Source organism: Arctopsyche grandis, chromosome 3 (genome assembly GCF_051622035.1).
Source record: "Arctopsyche grandis isolate Sample6627 chromosome 3, ASM5162203v2, whole genome shotgun sequence".
NCBI classification, from domain to species: domain Eukaryota; kingdom Metazoa; phylum Arthropoda; class Insecta; order Trichoptera; family Hydropsychidae; genus Arctopsyche; species Arctopsyche grandis.
In genome coordinates, this window is record NC_135357.1 from 16818602 (window position 1) to 16833657 (window position 15056).

The window sequence follows — 15056 nt, forward strand, 5'->3', positions numbered from 1 at the left end:
TCAAAAAAAAAGGGTGCATGGTAAACAGTCACTTAATTTGCGCGAGCAGGATATAATATTTAAAAAACCCGTTGATAAAAAACTAAAAATACCTACATATAATTTTTGTCAAAAAATATAGATACAAATCTTGAAAATTCAATGAACTCGTAAATTTCTATTAACGATTTTCGAGATTATGTCGACGATAGTGATTTATCAATAAATCGAATTCCAAAAAGTATCCAAGTAGGTAAGAAAATAGCTAACTTTTGCTGTGAGCTCTGCAGAAGCTAAAAGGGTATTTAGTTTAATGAATAATATTCCTAATGATCAAAGAAATTGTTTAAATATAGATAACATATCCCACTTAATGACTATTAAACTTCTTGGAAAGCCACTTTCTGAATTCGACGCAAAGCCTGACGCAAAGTTGAATCGTGGTTACGTCAGGGGCATCACACTGCTGATGTGATACTTGATGATACTATTGTAATAAAATAAGAAAAACCCACTGTATGTGTATTAAAATTAGCGACGTAAAAAAATCAAATTACAATATTGAATTAAATTTAACGACTAGTGGATTTATGTATATATATATTCATATATATATAAAATATATATATATATATATATATATATATATATATATATATATATATATATATATATATATATATATATATATATATATATAATGCTTTTTATTATTACGAAACTATTTTCACAATCATTCTTTTTCAATCTTTTATCTATTTTAATAGCTACTGATCTACTGATCATTTTCTATTTTACAATTTTAATTTAATTTTGTTAGTAATCATAGTATTCTATTGGTCTAAAGTTACTGTACAGCACAATAGGAAAAAAAACCTATTTACAAGACAACAAACAAACAAGTACCAAAATTGAAATGTATTGAAAACGTATTTTCTCTTCATTATTTTATACTAGTATAATAAAAAAAAATGCTGCAATGTTTGTGATTGACCAAGAAGGTGCCTTCCTGGTATATATGTAAAAAATAAATAAATAAATAAATTAGATTTGACAGTCATCTTTCGGGAGTGCACATATTCGACGTTGTTGTTAAACCTCAGTAAATAAAAATGCACACATTACCGAAAAAATCTTCAACACACACACACTCAAATGAAACGCAGGCGGACGAAATAGCACAGTTGTGAAACATGAACGGAAACTGGGGATGTTCTAAGCGCGCACGTAAATATTGTATTTGTCCGTATATATACGTAGGTATAATATAATATGTAGAATATGTGTGTGCGCGCGTAATTACCGGTGTGTTGTCGCTGTCGCTGCACAATTTGATTGGTTATGAAATGTGGAATTATGCTCCGCCCTCGGCAGTGGAAAGAGAGGGGGTCCCCTCCGCCTCTTCATCCCTCCTCCGTGTCATCCCCTCCCTCCCCCCCCCTTCCCGCCCCCTCCCTCCCTCCGCACCCGCCGCTCCGCCACCGACCGGCAGTCGCGAGTTGGTCGTCCAGCGCGCGCCACGTGTGCTCTCATCTCGACATGAGCCACGCCACATTCTCCCAAACTCTGCAAACATGATCCAGTTCGGCACCATCAAGTATGGCATTCAGTTCAGGGCCAGCGGCAGAGATAAGCATCGTCCGCATCCCAGAGGTAGCCGCAACTCCACTCCACTATAATAATATATCATCACAATAATAATAAACGCATAAAACACCCCCCACCGGAAGGAAAATTCAAATAAAACAACCCGTCTATCTAAACTGTCGTACGTGTACTTTTCATATATATCTATAATAATAAAAAGCTTCAAAGTGTGTTTGATTAAATTCAAGTTATAAAAGTGCATCGGAATTTTCGCGTTCAAATCAGTTTCAATTGTTTTTTTTTTCGCCTATAATATATTTTGTTCGTTGTGTGTGTGTTTCTGATTGGCTGTTGTCAAATTCGTTTCTGATTGGCTGACGATAAATATTCAAATAAATTCGATTTGAATTAATTTAATTTAATATGAAAACAAATGAATTCGTGTTTAATTTCATACTACTGCTCTTTTTCGTAACTGTTTGAATGATTGATTTTTTTTCGAAAGATAAATTTTGTGTTTTATTATGTGTTCGAATTTTGTGATTTTTGATTCAAAAGTGTCCGTTATATTGATGTGAAAACATCGAATTGAAAAGTACGTGCATTGCAAGTGGTAAAAATATTCTAAATTTCTTAAGTGTTGTTTTTAAAAGTGCGATTTGATTGTCGATACTCTAATTTTATTGAATTAAATTCTTGGACAATTTCTAAGTGCGTTTTAGACAATTCCGAAGTGCGTTTTAAACAATTTCTGAGTGTGTTTTAAACAATTCCTAGGTGCGTTTTGCAATAATTTCTAAGTTATATACTGATTAATCGCATAGTTTTGCTAGCTACGTCTAGGTAGTTATGGACATATTGAAAGTTTGTTCGTGTGTTTTAAAAGTGGTTAATTATGTTTTAAAGTAATAAAAAAATAAACGTCTAAATAAATAAAAATAAAAATGAGTGATGTTACAAATAAGAGATATAAAAAATGACGTCTTAATGTGAAACGTAAAGTGCTCAAATCTATTTGTTTAACTTTTAAAGTAATAAAAATATAAACATCCAAGTAAAATAAAATAAAAATGAGTGATTTTATAATAAAATTTGGCGTGATTGTAAACCGTGAAACATGTGTTTTAATATAAAATAAAATAAAAAACCGTTCAGTCTAATAATAATTTTTCACAAAAGTGTGTAGCCAATAGGCATAATATTTCACCTAAAAAACTTTTGTCATAAAACGTGTTCTTAAAATGTGATTTTGTACAGTTCTAAAATCGAAATACTTAAACCCGGAAAATATTTGTATGGTGTTTGTTGATTTAAAAAAAATGTTTTCTATTTTTAGAATATTGTCTATAGTAAAAATGTCGAAATGTGTGAAATTTAAATTCTCGTTATTCGTTTGTGTATAATTTTGGGATAAAACTTTATGAAGATTTGCTAAATTAATAAATTTGATAAGTTTGTTTTTATCTGTGTATAAAAATAGGAACGCAGTATCAACGAAAACAAAAATATTATCCGCTCAAATTTATTATAATAACGAAATATTTAATATATTCAACATATTTGCTGTCGGCCTAATAAGAATAAATCAAATACAAAATAAGCCGTCGAGTAATAAAATCTGCATGATAATAGGAATACAAATAAATCGATACCATCTCGACCAAAATTTTCGATAAACACGTATGTAAAATTTTGTATCATGAAATATTAGGACGATAAGAATATACTCACAGCGAAAAAATTTTAATCCAAAGTACTTTACTTAACGCAACTATATATGTACATATGTATGAGAAATTGAAGTCACGGGTTTTACTTTGAATACTAAGTTTTTACAATTGATAGCTATTTTATTAGTATTGCGTTTAACGTAAGCATATAATATATAGTGACAAACTAAAGTGAAAATGTACATACATATATAATACATATGTAAGTAACTAGCCGTGCCATTAATCTGAAAGTTGTAATTTATCAATTATAAAATAAATGATGATACGTCTTGAATTCATTCGAAATCTTGTCAAATGTGAACTTACATATTTTTTTTCACTAAATCGTGTTTGTGTGTGTGGTTTTTTTCTATTTGATTTTGCGTTGAGATAACATTAAAAACAATTGATGTATAGAGAATGGGGCTTTTTTAGATAACGCGGATAGCGCCATCTATGATCCAATAGCAAAACTTTTGAATTTTAAATAAATACTAAATTTTAATATTTTTACTAACTATTTTCAATTCTTTAAATTAAATATTCACATTTATTTAAATAAATATATTTTATTGTTTTATTTAAAAAAAAGGGAATAATTTTTGATGTATTTTTTTTAATGGGTTTTGAACATGGATAAGTTTCAATAGGTGACCTTATTTACTGTTCATTACTATAACAATTACGTAACAATTATTTCTATCAATATTTAATTAATGTTTAAGAAATGGTTTGACTTGAAATTTTATTATGCATTCTAAAAAATAATTATTTGTTTAGGAGAGAGTTCCGGCTCTGGGTCTGAAGAAGAATTGGTCAGATCGAATATCGAATTGCCCGGCTACATGCAGCACCAGGTGCCTCAAGAGTGCGACGAGCAACCCCTTGTCGACAGTATGGGTGAGGAACCCATGCCCTCCGACCCCGAGGACATGGTCGTATCAGGAGACGAAGACATGGATGAACCTGAGGGTGATGGCGATGGAGAGGCTAGCAGTGAAGTTGGTGGCAAACGGTTGGAGCAAGTTCGTCGCCATCGACAGGACGCAGAGAATAACAACAGCCTCGAGGAGAGCGAAGCGGGCACCCCGCTCATCCCGCAACTCCCATTCCCATTCCCAGCAGCGAGCCACGTTACCCTCGAAGCTCTCCAAAACACAAAAGTGGCGGTGGCGCAATTCGCCGCCACAACGATGGCCAACAACTCCGACAACGAGGCGGCCCTTCAAGAACTTGCTGTGCTTCAAAGCACCCTATTTACCCTGCAACATCAGCAAGTGTTTCAACTGCAACTGATACAACAGCTGCAGAATCAACTATCATTGAATCGACCAAATGAGAGCGGTCCCGTAACACCGCCAGCGGTCGAAGCTCGTGTACCCACAGCACCCCCAAGAATACCCATTCCCAGATTACCCACGCCATCACCACCCAAGACGCAAATACCGACCCGCGAACCCACACCCGTCCGATTTGAGCCGCCCCCCGTGACTCTTCCAGCCTCTCAACCCGTCCCACCCACCCACAGTCAACCCCACAGCCAACCCCATAGCCAACCCCACAGCCAACCCCTCAGCCAACCCCCTGTCAAGCAGGAGTTGATATCTATTCCTAAGCCACCAACACCCTCTCCTCCGATGCTCCATAATCATATACCTTACAGTTCTATATCGTCAGCGTTGGCGTCTACAATCATCACGAACAATGATCCGCCTTCGTTAAATGAACCCAACACTCTCGAGATGCTGCAGAAGCGGGCGCAAGAAGTGCTTGATAACGCGTCGCAAGGGCTGCTGGCGAACAACCTCGCTGACGAACTGGCTTTCCGGAAGTCTGGAAAGATGTCACCGTACGATGGAAAATCCGGAGGTCGCAACGAGCCGTTCTTCAAGCACAGATGCCGCTACTGCGGCAAGGTGTTTGGCAGCGATTCTGCCCTGCAGATTCACATCCGCTCGCACACAGGTGAACGCCCCTTTAAGTGTAACGTGTGCGGTTCCCGCTTCACCACCAAGGGTAACCTGAAAGTGCATTTCCAACGGCACACGGCCAAGTTCCCGCACGTTAAGATGAACCCGAACCCTATCCCCGAACACTTAGATAAATACCATCCTCCTCTTTTAGCCCAGTTGTCTCCAGGGCCGATGCCCGGCATGCCCACACACCCGCTTCCGTATTCGGCGGGGGCTTCGCCTTTTCCGGCGGGGGCTCCGTCGTTCCCGGCCGCACTCCCCATGTACCGACCCCTACCACCACGGACGCTCTCCGACAAACCCACGCCTCTACATCCCCTGTTTTCACTGCGCGACGAGCAAGACCTGCCGGCAGATCTGAGCAAGCCGGCGCCCTCGCACAGCCCCTTGAGAATACCGTCAGAGGAGCGCTTCAAGAAGGAGCCTTCTGAGGAAGAGCACATCCGTGACCGCAGTTTCGACGACAGCGAAAGAGTCACGCCGAAGCAGGAACCGGATACGGACCGCGAATCGCCAGACGTGGACCGCGAACAGGAGAGATATCCGTCGCCGTCTCCGTACGACGAATGCAGCATGGACTCCAAATACAGCAGCGAGGACATGCAGGGACAGGACAGTCCGAACGAGAAGCACGATCCGGACCAACCGGAAAACCTATCAAGTAAGACATCATCGGTAACGGGACCCTTTTCGATACCGACCGGGCATCGCGTGCCCATTCCCTTCCTCCCCAACGCATCCCCACCAAGTAGCGCATCCTCAGGAAGCCTATCCATGTTCCACACATCAGGTCTGCCCGGATTGATCGACATGGACCCGACCAAAGACCCAATTATATACAATTCCCTCCTGCCTAGACCAGGAAGCAACGACAACTCGTGGGAAAGCTTGATAGAAGTAACGAAAACCTCGGAAACGAGCAAGCTTCAACAGTTAGTAGACAACATTGAACACAAATTAACAGATCCCAATCAGTGCGTAATCTGCCAAAGGGTGTTATCTTGCAAGAGCGCGTTGCAAATGCACTACAGAACACACACAGGAGAGAGACCTTTCAGGTGTAGAATATGCGGCAGAGCTTTCACCACAAAAGGTAACCTGAAAACTCACATGGGCGTACATAGGATGAAACCGCCGATGAGAGTGTTGCATCAGTGTCCCGTGTGTCACAAAAAGTTCACGAACGCTCTTGTACTGCAACAACACATACGCTTACACACCGGAGAACCGACTGATCTCACTCCGGAGCAGATACAAGCGGCCGAAATCAAAGACTTGCCATCGGGACCGGTGCCTTTTTTATCTCAAGGGTTCCCGGCACCGATGCCGGGATTTCTGAACTTCCGAGAGTCGGACCAAGACTCCAAAGATGGAGATTTCAGTAACGACGAGTTCATGGAGCAGGACGACTACGACGAAGATTCGGGCCATTTAGACTTGGGGGAGTCTGGAGAGTCGACGATGCCTACATTTACGGCTTCGTTGGCTGCTTTGGAGAACCAAGTGAGGACGATCACGACGATGGCGTCACAGCATCCCCCCTCGAACGTGAGCACCTCTCCGGAGAGCTCGTACAGAGAGAGGGCCTCTCCCCAAGGGATAAGGACGCCGTCGTCGCCGAGTTTGCAGCAGCAGCAGCAGCAACTACAACAGCAACTACAACAGCAACTACAACAGCAGCAGCACCAACAACCGCCTGGGCAGCACCTGTCTCCGCTGGTTGGACTGTCGCTGTTGGGGGTGCCGGGGGCGAGATCCCCACTAGGCGGTGCAGTTTTCAACCCCCTAGGCCTGCCGCTGGGCCCCGCAGGTACGCCCCAGAGAGCGCCTGCCCGACCCCAACCGACCTCTTCGGGGCCTGCGGGGCCCAAAAGCGCATCACATGCAACTCGCGACCCGACGGGGTCGGTTCACACCTCGGAAACGCCGGGCAGGCCTCATCCCTCCCCCTATCCCACACACAAACGCCCCCCTTTCTCCACCCTTTGACTAATGCTTCGTAAAAACTATCCCCTGCATTTCGATAACCGTTGTGCAAGACTATAAGTGCATGCCGCAATGGGAAGTGTATCCGCATCAAAGGTAATAAAAAGGATCATCGATCAATTGATTGATTTTACGCAGAACCCCAATCGCATTCAAATACCATCAGTTTTACAGTACAAATCTCATTTTGGGTCTCTTCTGTATTTTATCGAAAAATTTTACTTTTTATACTTTTGATATGAGTACACGCTCTATTCAATTTACCTACATATATGCACACTACTACGTACTTAACTGTAATCTGTATAGTTAGAGCTAAATATTATACAAGTTTAATGACTTCTAGAGTTTTATAAGACGCTGTAGTTTAATTATAATCGCAGTGGCGGATTTTCTCATGAGACAAATCACTAATTTAAACAATTTTTCTTAATGAAAATGAGAGGTCATTTGAAGGCACCGCTTTATATAAAATTGATCGTGTAATATTCCTAGACTGATTTTTTTCTACAAAAGACCTCCTTGATCATATTTAATTGAGCGTGAATCATTTTATAAATTGAAATAAATACCGATTATATTTTGTGCAATTGAAAATTAATTATGATCCGCCATCGCATTGCATAATTTGTTTGAAATTTTGATAAAGCGAGACGCAACGAGTGATTGAATCATTCAATTAATAAAATACGCGATAGTTTATTATTAAAAAAAAGCTTTTTTTGTATATGAATAAATAGTTACAAAACGATGCGTTTATTGCAAATTGCAATGTTATTTTCTGCATCGTTGCTCGCGCGCACGATGCATCCATGCAGAAAACTGCTTACGTAGATAGAATTTGAATTTATCGTCCTAATCGTTTTATTATATAAAAAGGCAATTTTTTACAAGGATTTTCTTAATTTTCTTTTCTCCACAGTGAGGGGTAACACGACGTGTAACATTTGCTACAAGACATTCGCTTGCCATTCCGCTCTCGAGATCCACTATCGCAGCCACACCAAAGAGAGGCCGTTCAAATGCACCGTCTGCGACAGAGGCTTCTCCACGAAGGTATACTTTAGTGAACAAAAAAGTCATAAAATGGTCGTTTAATGTTATAAAAAAAGATGCAATAAATGTCTAAAAACAACGGCACATAATGATGTCTATAAATCTTGCACTAAGAATTGAACGTCTCCAACCAATGATTTTCCTACGTGAATCGCTTATAAAACTGGGCATAAATTCGAATTTAGACACAGAGTCGATTCCGTTTGCAATATTGTTCTACGAATGTACGTACACATGCACATTCGGAGCGACTTCATCTCGTTTCGGAGATGCGATACGAGTTCGTCGAGATTTTTTGATAGACCCAAAATAGCAGATCGCTGTCGATCGCTCTGGCTTTCGTCTTCGTTTCTTTCTACGCCTATTGTAGTGCCCTCTGCCCGAAAATAGATTCGATTTATGCGTTCTCGCTTCTTCTAATGACGCGTCTGCGGCTCATTACAGCCGCCGAAGCAGACGCTCGATTGTCGTTGCAATGTTAATCAACCGACTTCTGAAGACCGTCTCGTTTGCCTCATATTCGGTCATAAAATTAGTCTCAACTATCGGCCGATCTGGTTATTCTCGTTTTATGGACGCCGATCGTTAAATTAAACCAGCATTAATATCGAACATTTAATAAAATTACCTATCGTATGTACATAGAACCTCGACAATAATATACAAGATCATGAAAGTCTCAAAACTTGGCAACTACTCAGGGGCGTCATTTCAGCTTTTTCCAGGGGCAAAAGTTTTGATCAGTTTGAAGATTGTTGTCTTTCTACGGTTAAGGGTTATAATATCTTCAAAAATTAAACGAATAAATACGAAGACTCGTCAATAAGCTTATAATATTGATAAAAGGATGCACGTGTTTTAACTTGCAGGATAAGCAATTCTGATCTTTGATATTTACCGAATACTTACATATATGAGCTTCACAAAAATTTTCAAATTGCACATTCGTTTCTGAAATAAGCAATATTAAAATAAAAGGTAGTACTTTTTAACATATTTTTCGTAGGATAAACGAGTTCTACAAATATCTTTTAAAGCAAGCCATTCAACAAAACGAAATATATTTGAAAATATTTCAAAATACTTTTTTCAGGAAAAGTACGACATAGTATTTATACCTTTCAAAGCGTTCTAAATGATTAAATGTAGTAATGAATCATCGATTTCGTTAAAATTCATAATGTTTCACCAAAGGAAATGGATAATTCTGGGCAAATGTAGAAAGGGTCCCTGCCAAATAACGCCCCTGCAACTGCTACTGAAAAATAAACTTAAAGCATAACGTGTTTAAATTATTGCTTAAGTTTACATCGACATGTATATATTTCATTGTAGATCTTCAATTCAAAACGCTACCCACGGAATTAAATTTCTTAAACGAGCATTAATTTAACTGAATAAAATACAAACCCCATGGGATGATTTGTGTTGGCATAAATTTCTTCTTTTCGTATGTGGTCTAAACAAAAAGTAAACCTACAATTCATCCCGACACATTTAGCTCTCAGAACCTTCCCTTCCTGCAGTGTCTCATCTCAAGGCACTGGTCTTACACCACCCGTACTTAAAAGTGGTGAATTAAAAGTCGGGATGAAGCTGCCTAGGTGGAGCATCTGATCTGGGAGCGTTTTAGATTGAAGGAGCTTTGTGTGTACGTATAGATAGAAAGCCGGGTGCGTTTTTGATCGTAGTCGTGCGTTGAACACTGGTAGTTACGCCCCTGTTTCGACAATGTAAATGACTGCAGTTGTCGATAACCTCTTGTTGTTTTTCCTGGTTTCAGAGCAGTGGCGGCGGCTGCTTGTGCCAGGGGCGAAGCAGTGCCCAAAGACGCCCCTCCAAGCCGCAGTCAGCCACTGCTTTGAACCATTGGAGCCCGTTCTCATTCCCGGTAAGGGTACAGTCCTTGCCGGCCGGCACATTTTTCCCATACACACTTTAGGTAAGCACTGACCGGCTTGGTTGTTGTCTGTCGCAGGGCAACATGAAGCAGCACATGCTGACCCACAAGATTCGCGACGTGTCGTCCGAAGGGGGCGACTCGGAGCCCCCAGAGCCGCCGCCGAAGCGCGCGCCCCCTGACCCTGACCTGCCGCTGCCGAAGAGGCCATCCAGTGAGTATTCCCACGTTGGTGGAAAAACCCCTAACATTGTCGACATTGTGCTTCTTTAACCCGTCATCCGCGGCTGAAACGCTTTCTCGTTTTACGGGGGCGACTGTGGTTTGAGCCTCGGTGAGCCAATAACACTACCGCCCTGTGTGTGTGCATTGCAGACGGCCCCCCGCTGGGAGCGCCGCACGCGCCTCCGCCCCTCGCTGCGGGCCCCCCGCCAGGTGCTCCGCCCCTCTCCACGAAGCACCTGTGCGGCGTCTGCCGCAAGAACTTCTCGTCCAGCTCGGCGTTGCAGATTCACATGCGCACCCACACCGGCGACAAACCGTTCCGGTGCTCCGTGTGCCAAAAAGCCTTCACCACCAAAGGCAACCTCAAGGTACGCAAAGCCCCCGATTTGGCAATCAATTCCTACATCAAAAGATTGTGTTCGACGATTCTCGATATTTTTTTCCAATCTTCAAACTATTCGCCCGCTTTCATATCTCTCTATCTGACAGTTTGATCGCGAATAGACACGAAACAAATTTCACCATATTTATCATTTTAAAATTCTGCACGCGAAAAATTACTGTAAAATAAGGTACTTATCGGTTATACGGGCGCATCCGAGCATCGAGTATACACGCTTACACTAACACATGCGAATACGCGGCAGTTACATGAATAGTCTCTAGGTGTATACCCACTAGCGGACCCAGGAAATAATCAAGGGTGGGCATTCAAATTGAAAATATAATACATAAAAACATATCTTCTTAAAAGCCACACGTTTTAAGGACTTGTATTATTGTTTGATAAGTACTTAAAACTGGATTTAAGATTTGGAATAATTAAAACACGTATATGTATGTATATATATATATATATATATATATATATATATATATATATATATATATATATATATATATATATATATATATATATATATTAAATTAGATTTTTCCAAGAGGGGGGGGGCATGTCATCCATGGCACCCCCCCTTGGATCCGCCTATGTGTCTATCAGTGGCGAGCCGTGGAAATCTCCCTGTTTTTGTCTCACAGCCTTACTTACATGTGCGCGAGAACGATACAATAGTATTAGGCGCACACGTAAAAATACTGTGCGACAAAAATAGAAAAATTTCCACGGCACACCACTGGTGTCTACATAAGTGAAATTCATAGACATATAATAAATGTGTGCAGTAAAATTATTTGGGATTTTTATTGATACTGTTCGATGTAATGTCATTCACTGGTTGCGTACTGTCACTTTACTATTACTGTTTGCGACGCCTAGAGGACATTCATGTAACTGCTGTGTTTTTGTATGTTAGTGTGCGTGTTTATACTCGATGCTCGTATGCGCCCGTATAACCAATAAGTACCTAAAATAAAACAAAAGCACAATTAGTAAAATCACGTGGAAAACTTACGACACAATGAGCTATAAAATCGCAATGTTTAAATATTTAAATAAATAAAAAGATACAGCTTAAAATATATATGTGAATTTTTTTTTAGTCATTCGTATGAGAAAAAAGCTTTTAAAAATACGCTCGTCTGATAAAGGACTGTACGTCCATGTGTTTGTAGATAATTATAGAAGCAAAAAAATGTTTATATTAAAAAAAAATAGTCACAAATTATATTATTTTATTTTATTTTGATCCTTATGACAGTACCATTTGATGTACGGATATAATAGATGTAAAATTTTGTCAAATTGCAAAAAATATCGATACGGCGCAATCTTTTAATTGCTAGTCGGTGAGTCCCTCAACATCTAATCGAATTGCTATTTACTAACGCTTCGCCATTCGCTTCACTCACATCCTAACATCTAAGTCCTCAAGCAATCATTTTTTTTTTTTTTACTTTTTTTTTATTCACATCGCATCGCTAACATTATAAAATACACACTTGTAAAATAGAATGTGTCGAGTGGTGTAATTTCAATCATGTCTGAACATTTCAGGTACATATGGGTACACACATGTGGTCGAACGGGGCGTCGCGACGCGGACGCCGCATGTCCCTGGAGCTTCCTCCGCGTCCACTTCCTCTCAGCCCCCAGGACTCGGACTTCCTGCAGCGACGTCCCGATCTCTTCTACCCGTATCTGCCGGCCCCATTCCTTAACGGCATGCAACAGAAGGTAAGCAAGACATGTCAAGCAGATTTTATCCATAAAGACAATGGAAACGACGTTCAGATTACATATGTTCATACAAGTTTTTCATCAGATCCTTAGAAACCGATCTTAAGTAACACATTTACTTATATACATAGTAGAGGTTGCATCTATTAGTAGATTTTATATACATACATATGTAGGTACTTCAATTGAGAAAGTGAACGCTCATCTGGGTAAGCATTGATCAGCTTTTGACAACACCGAGACTATCTTTCCATGGTACGTGGTATATCCGGAAATGAAAGCTTGTGCTTATTTCGCTTATTTGTTAAAATCCAGTCTCATACACATTCTTTCCAATTCGTCAGACTGAAAAATTACTTGATGATTCTTTGTATTTATACAAAATAAAAACTGCAGTTTTATATACATATGTAAATATGTAACTAGTGTTGTACCCAATGAAATATCATCGCATGGGTGTTGGCATATTAAGTAAAAAAAATAAATAAAGAAATGTGTCGGTCCTGTGTTCGATCCGCACGTGGTTGAATTTTTTTCAAATACCTTAATATATTTAATTTAATGATTATATTTAATTGTTTAATATGAAAAAAATAGTAAAAACTACCTACCTACATATAGGTTTTTCTTTCCAAATTGACCCTTTTTCATTCCAAATTGACCCTTTTTCATTTCAAATTAAACCTTTTTCATTTCAAATTGACATTGTAAAGGGGTCAATTTGAAATGAAAAAGGGTCAATTTGAATACCGATAGAAAAATTTATTGAACAATTAAACAAATTTTCAATAGATGGTGGTAAATGCTCAGAGACTTAGCGCCGTCTATTAGCTCAGAGGAAACATTGGTAGCAAACAGTATATATAGAAGTTTTTTTTATTTTGTTATTATTATATATTCGTATGTTTTGTTGGCATTGTTTTAGCTGTGACATACATACATATGTCGAATCAAATGTTATAGTATGGCGAGCGTTATCTTACACAGACACACAGAAAAGTGATATTACATATATAAATGATATTAATATATATATATATATATATATATATATATATATATATATATATATATATATATATATATATATATATATATATATATATATATATATATATATATATATATATATATATATATATATATATATATATATATATATATATGTATATATATATATATATATATATATATATATATATATATATATATATATTGTATTAACTCTATACTATTTTATCAATATATGATTCAAAAAGAGAAAGAGTTCGTTTGTAAAGGTCGTTTCATTCCTAAAGGCCTACCCGTTAGACGGAAAAGAAGAGTTTTGTGCACCATTTCCCTGAAACGGGGGTGGTGGGCCATCATAATGGGACTAGTTTTACAGTATTTTTGCTTGATTTTCAGCTGAACGAAATATCTGTGATACAGCAGAGTGGCGGTCAGAACGGGTTGACCTCTCCTGGGGGCAAGTTCCCCGGCTTGCTTGGCTTTGGGCCGTTCCCACCGCCTCCACCTCCGCTGTCGCAGCCGGCTTCGCCCCTCAGCGACCGGCAGGCTTCGTCGCTGGGGTCTCCGCCCCCAGACCGGGACGGGGACGAGCGGAGGCGCGATCTGAACGAGAGGGACGCAGCCCTCCTGGACGAGAGGCGGCGTGAGCTCGCCGAGAGGGACGCCGCCCTCATGGAGTTGGCTGAAAGGGGCCGCCCTCCTTGGGAGTTGCACTATGAGCGTAACAAGAGTACTGAAGGTGGCGAGCGCATGGGAGGCTCCCCCGGAGGGCCTTTGCCCCTCTTGGGGGCGCCGCCGCGAGGAGAGGGACTCGCCGCGTGACTGCCTCCACACCTCGCCTTTACCACATATCGGACACTCGGACAAGTGGCATCGTTTCACACCGAGTAATAAAACCATGTAATTAATCCCAAAACCCCCATTTAAAAATACACACACCCTCCCCCAGCATACATATATACTCGATGTGATTTGTAAAATTAAAAGTATTTTTCCACGGAGTCTCTACGATTAAAAATCATTAAAAAAATAAAATAATAAAAAGTGCAATCGTTCAAATCGTAGAGTTTGTACATTAGCGGTGAGTCAGTATATAAATAAAGTTGTAAAATATAAATATAATAATGAAGAGAAAATGGTATTCGAAAGACTGTTCCGAGGACGCAAGCAGACTGGCAACACTAACGAGGATGAAATTGTTCCTAAATGAAAACTAGTCTGTAATTCTACATAATCTGCATCAATCTTGTTGCGAAATTCCATAGTTAATAAACCGTGTGCACGATGATCATAGTGGATATTAATAATTGAGTAGTAGCATCAGACGTGGGGGCCGAGCGTCCTCTATAGATCTATGTATTGCATTCTATTTCAATTTGTCCTACAGTTGTACCTATAATTATATTTAAAAAAAACCATTATCAGCAGTAGTACATAGATTGACCATAGTATTATTATGAAAAATCAGTTTGAAGTAATTAAAATTAGGA

The 15056-nt window shown here is 39.5% G+C and overlaps 1 protein-coding gene across 2 annotated transcripts; it reads left to right on the forward strand.

Annotated features, from left to right (window-relative positions):
- The first annotated feature begins 1475 nt into the window (after window positions 1-1475).
- salm (spalt major) lies at window positions 1476-14673 on the forward strand. Of its 2 annotated transcripts, XM_077427860.1 has the most exons (8): window positions 1476-1632; window positions 4059-7061; window positions 8160-8293; window positions 10077-10184; window positions 10272-10407; window positions 10569-10786; window positions 12373-12552; window positions 13963-14673. In XM_077427860.1, exons 1-8 carry the CDS (start codon window positions 1554-1556, stop codon window positions 14386-14388), a joined length of 4284 nt encoding a protein of 1427 aa, XP_077283986.1. In that variant the 5' UTR covers window positions 1476-1553; the 3' UTR covers window positions 14389-14673. The 2 variants fall into 2 exon arrangements, with proteins under 2 accessions (XP_077283986.1, XP_077283987.1); XM_077427861.1 differs by lacking the exon at window positions 10569-10786 and having other exon boundaries at window positions 13963-14589.
- The last annotated feature ends 383 nt before the right edge of the window (window positions 14674-15056 follow it).

Coding starts and splice junctions, on each gene's coding strand:
- salm (XM_077427860.1), top strand. CDS start 1,554: ATGATCCAGTTCGGCACCATCAAGTATGGCATTCAGTTCAGGGCCAGC. Junction 7,062..8,159: donor CCTGCCGCTGGGCCCCGCAG/GTACGCCCCAGA, acceptor TTTTCTCCACAG/TGAGGGGTAACACGACGTGT. Junction 10,787..12,372: donor CCACCAAAGGCAACCTCAAG/GTACGCAAAGCC, acceptor TGAACATTTCAG/GTACATATGGGTACACACAT.